Consider the following 3,987-nt stretch of genomic DNA (forward strand, 5'->3'; position numbering starts at 1 on the left):
AAACCACCTTTCCAATAGATTTTTTAGGTGCATAAGTGATTCTACATTTTAAGGTTGCAACCTTGAACTTTTTCCTTTTAAAAAAAAAAAAACATAAAATGTAGTCACTATCAAGTCCTTCTATTTTCTTGTGAGGAATATTTTTTGCGTTTTCCTTTGCATTGTGACTTGGCCATTAAGTTTAACACGACGGCAAAAGCCCCTGTTAATTTAGGGAAATCCAAAAACAGTCTTTTCCAACATAGTTAGTTTAATTGTGTATAAAACTCCTTTTTGGAATATTCTAAAAAGCATAAATTTCAAGATAACATGAAGAGAACGTCAATCATGGACAAAATTGAAATACTGCAGCATTTTACCTTTTTTCTAAAAATATACCTTTCAAAAGAAAAATTATATATCATGTATTGCTTTAACTTTATTCTTCTTTAGTATTTATATTGGTTGATTTGTTTATTATTTAGGTGAAACCTTTATACAAGGTTGAAACCTTAAAATGTAGAATTGAGGTGTATCTATGTAATCCTTTGAAAAAGATTGTTTCAATGTTTGAAAAACATCTGATTGATCATCTCCACATCTATATGTGTATACATGGAGAAATAGTATATCTTGCATCACATTACTTGGATCATCCATTTTCAAGATTTTTCATGCATTCATAGATCTGCTTGAAAATAAAATTTTATAATAAGCGATCAAAATAGATTCTCACACCATCCTCAGAATTATTGGCACCAAAATTGCTTCTTATGAAGAAGTTCGGATGTGCACCTTAATTTGATTATTTGAGGTTGCAACCTTACACAAACGGCATCCTTATTTACATTATAAACTAAAAAAGTATCTTTATTTTCTTGAAATTTATTTCTAGTAGACCCTCCACCAAAACACACATATATTTGAAACAAATCGGAGCCAATTATATTTCAAATATTTGTGGTAATTCATTTTCTTTGACCCGTTCCTTTAGCTTTGTTTGTTTGGAGTAGACCCAAGTTACTACCACCTTTAGCCGAACGATATTGCTACTAAAACAATTCAAAGTAACATGAAGGAGAAACCCAAAAGCCATCTCTATTCCAAAAATGTGAAGAATAAAGATAATAATAAGTAGAAACTGAATACTTGAAACATGAGAATTACATGAATGTTCTTTTTAATCACATTGAAAGCTTTATAAATCCTTAACAGTAGAAATAGGTTTAGAGGAATAGACAGAGCCCAACAGCAATAGCAAAGAAGAGGATGGCGATTCCCATGAAGTTCACCAGTAATGCTTCCTCACCAAAAATTCTCACTGCCTTTGCCCTCTCAAGGAATGTCAACTTCTCCAATATCCCCAACTCGGCTGCACAAATAGCCATCAAGAAGATAACCAGTCCGGCAAAGACATGCCAAGGCACAATTCTGGCTCTTGTGTACATGGCAGCTCCAGGAAACCAGAAAAACAAGAACGCCAAAAGCCACTGCATCAATACCACAAAAAAAAAAAATAATTCTTATTTTGCTCTCAAAATGAGTCATAGCATTGAGAGATAATCCTTCTTTCTTGGAAAAATAACTCATATTCAAAACAATGGCATGTTGAAAAGCCGGAGAGGGAGTGGGGCGAACTCGTTTATCAGGAAGGGTACATTTTGTCAAGAGATATAACTCTAGAAAGTTCTTTCTTGTTGGAATACTGCTTTCCCATGTTTGTGTCATGCGATACAAGTATGCGTTGTATCTTGTGAAAAACGCCCATCTACTTTTTTGTAAAGGGTAAAGTTTAGAAGGTGTCAACTTTATACTATTGAAATAAGGTGCATGACAAAATTCTCAAGAAGAGAGTGTTTTGACATTGGAAAATCCTTCAATCGATCATCTTGATCGTGAGATATAGCAATATGAGCAAAAAAAAAAAGAATTTCAACTCCTGAAAATAATGTATCTTATAAAAACTTATCTAGATTCTAGACAGTCTGTTTTTATGATTTTCAAATATTTATGGATTTCCCGGATCTATACCATGTTTGAAATTATAAATTTTATAGCTAAAGATGAAAATAGATTTTCAAGTAATCATGAAAGTTTCGGACATTAAAACTGGATGAGTACTACTCTAATGCAAATGATGATTACATTGAGAAGCATATAGCGAGGGGAAACGTTATTGGTACCTGGAGCCCGTACAGGCAAATGGTGGCCATGCCAAACCATGAATGCAAGGAAGACATATCTTTCAAACCGGACTCTCTCTTAAATTTGAAAGCAACATAGACACCCACCACCCCAGCAAGAAGAGCAACCAAATGCAACAACAAATGAACTGCCTTCTGTGCCTTCCTTCTAGCCGGTAAAATCTTAAAAACCACAATAGCTGCAACCCCCAAAACAGAACTATGAGCCAAAACCAAATAACTAAGCTCCTGATTCAAATGTAACTAACAGAGAAAAGCTTTATTCCTTACCATGGCCGGAACTGACAATGAACCCGATCACCATGAGAACCGGGTGAACCTGTCACCAAACAAAAGAGTTAGTTTTCTTGGGTCTGAAGAAAAATGTAGTTACTTATACACATGCTCAAGCAACTTGGTGATAGATAGAGAGAGAGAGAGTGGTGTACGTTGAATATGAGTTCTTGGTTGCGGGATCTAAAGGCTAGGCCCCCACGAAACTTTAGCGTCCATACAAGCACCATAACCGTGGCCGCAATCCCAAACAGGGGAACGAATATTGACCACGGTCCCGGCCCATACTTGGCAGGCATGATTTCTCTTAAGAAAGTGTTAGGTAGGTCAGCTAATTTAGGCTTTCCAAGACAGAGTTTGAAGGTTTCGTGCCCTTAACTTCTCTAACTCAAATCAATGTGTCCACCGCTTTGCTGATGCAGTTTAAGACTTAAAAGTTAGAAAGGAAGTAGGGGAGAACATATTAGAAAGACAAATCAGCATAAAACAAGAAAAATATGATGCACAGAGGAGGGCTTTGCTTTCTCATCCTCTTCCCTACAAATACTCCAATGGGATTCTTGGCTTGAATTTGTTTTTAAGGTCTGTTGGAGATTACGAGCTTGTTTGTTATCATTGAAAAAGTGAAAATGGAGCAGGCATTAAGGTTCAAACAAATAGAAACGTCAAAGCCGGTCTTGGGTTCTTGTTTTGTGGGGTTATTTTATGTAACCTTCGTCGAGGCAGGGGAAGGAATTGGCCGTAGGCTTGTACTTCCACAGCGAAAAAAGCCAAAACTGAGGTCAAATTTTCATCAATTTACATTTTTCTTTTTTTTTTGGGAATTCAATAGGAAAGACTTGGCTCCTACCGTTTTTTCAAGTAGATTAGGACTTAACTTTTTTAAAGTGTTAGTGAGGTGGCGGGAATGAAAAATATTACTCTATGCATAACATAATAAAAAAAAGAAAATTAAAATGGTCGAGCTTTTACATAAAATGGGCAAATCAACTAATTTGTCCAGGAATTCCTTATTTTAGATTGACCATTTCAATTGTATATTTCTTCACACAATAGATTAATTTATACTGGTGGATTTACCTGCATTGCTGGTAGAAATGTAGGAAGACCTAAAAGAATAAGAAATTTGTTGAAGAGTAATAGAGAAATAGAAATAAAAAATATAGTAATATACTTATATAAGTAGGTTAATATAGTAATATACTTATATATGTAGGTTGTCCTCAATTAGAAAAGAACAACAAAATAGACATAAATACTTAACAAAAAGAAAAGTTTATACTTAAAAGAAGAAAATTAGTTGGCAACTATTTATGAACTGTAAAACTCAATTTTCAAAATGCCAATAATTGATTTAAGAAATATTGAAATTTATCATAGGCTACTTGTGTATGGTATAAATTTAATGAATTAATAACATATATTCTTCTTTTACAAATTTTTGTACTTTCTTAAAAAGAAATTAATCAAACCATTAGGAGAGAGATAGATAAGATGCGAGGGTCGTGGTGCTTGGTAATCATCTGATCAT

The 3,987-nt window shown here is 34.2% G+C and overlaps 1 protein-coding gene across 1 annotated transcript; it reads right to left on the reverse strand.

The window, feature by feature from the left end:
* Window positions 1–1,054: 1,054 nt before the first annotated feature.
* LOC18423359 (putative ascorbate-specific transmembrane electron transporter 1) lies at window positions 1,055–2,990 on the reverse strand. Its single transcript, XM_006827961.4, has 4 exons — window positions 2,612–2,990; window positions 2,454–2,502; window positions 2,163–2,362; window positions 1,055–1,469 (listed from the first exon to the last, which is right to left on the reverse strand). The coding sequence occupies exons 1-4, from the start codon at window positions 2,753–2,755 to the stop codon at window positions 1,206–1,208; spliced, it is 657 nt and encodes a 218-aa protein (XP_006828024.3). The 5' UTR covers window positions 2,756–2,990; the 3' UTR covers window positions 1,055–1,205.
* Window positions 2,991–3,987: the final 997 nt, after the last annotated feature.

The sequence above is a fragment of the Amborella trichopoda genome, chromosome 4 (assembly GCF_054954075.1).
Source record: "Amborella trichopoda isolate Santa Cruz 75 chromosome 4, AtrichopodaSantaCruz75HAP2 v2.0, whole genome shotgun sequence".
Taxonomy (NCBI): domain Eukaryota; kingdom Viridiplantae; phylum Streptophyta; class Magnoliopsida; order Amborellales; family Amborellaceae; genus Amborella; species Amborella trichopoda.

Excerpts from the sequence above, each read along its gene's own strand:
- LOC18423359 (XM_006827961.4), bottom strand. The coding sequence starts at position 2,755 with ATGCCTGCCAAGTATGGGCCGGGACCGTGGTCAATATTCGTTCCCCTG. Across the intron at positions 2,503-2,611 it reads ACCAAGAACTCATATTCAAC|GTTCACCCGGTTCTCATGGT; the intron begins GTACACCACTCT and ends GTTTGGTGACAG. Across the intron at positions 2,363-2,453 it reads CATTGTCAGTTCCGGCCATG|CTATTGTGGTTTTTAAGATT; the intron begins GTAAGGAATAAA and ends TGGGGGTTGCAG.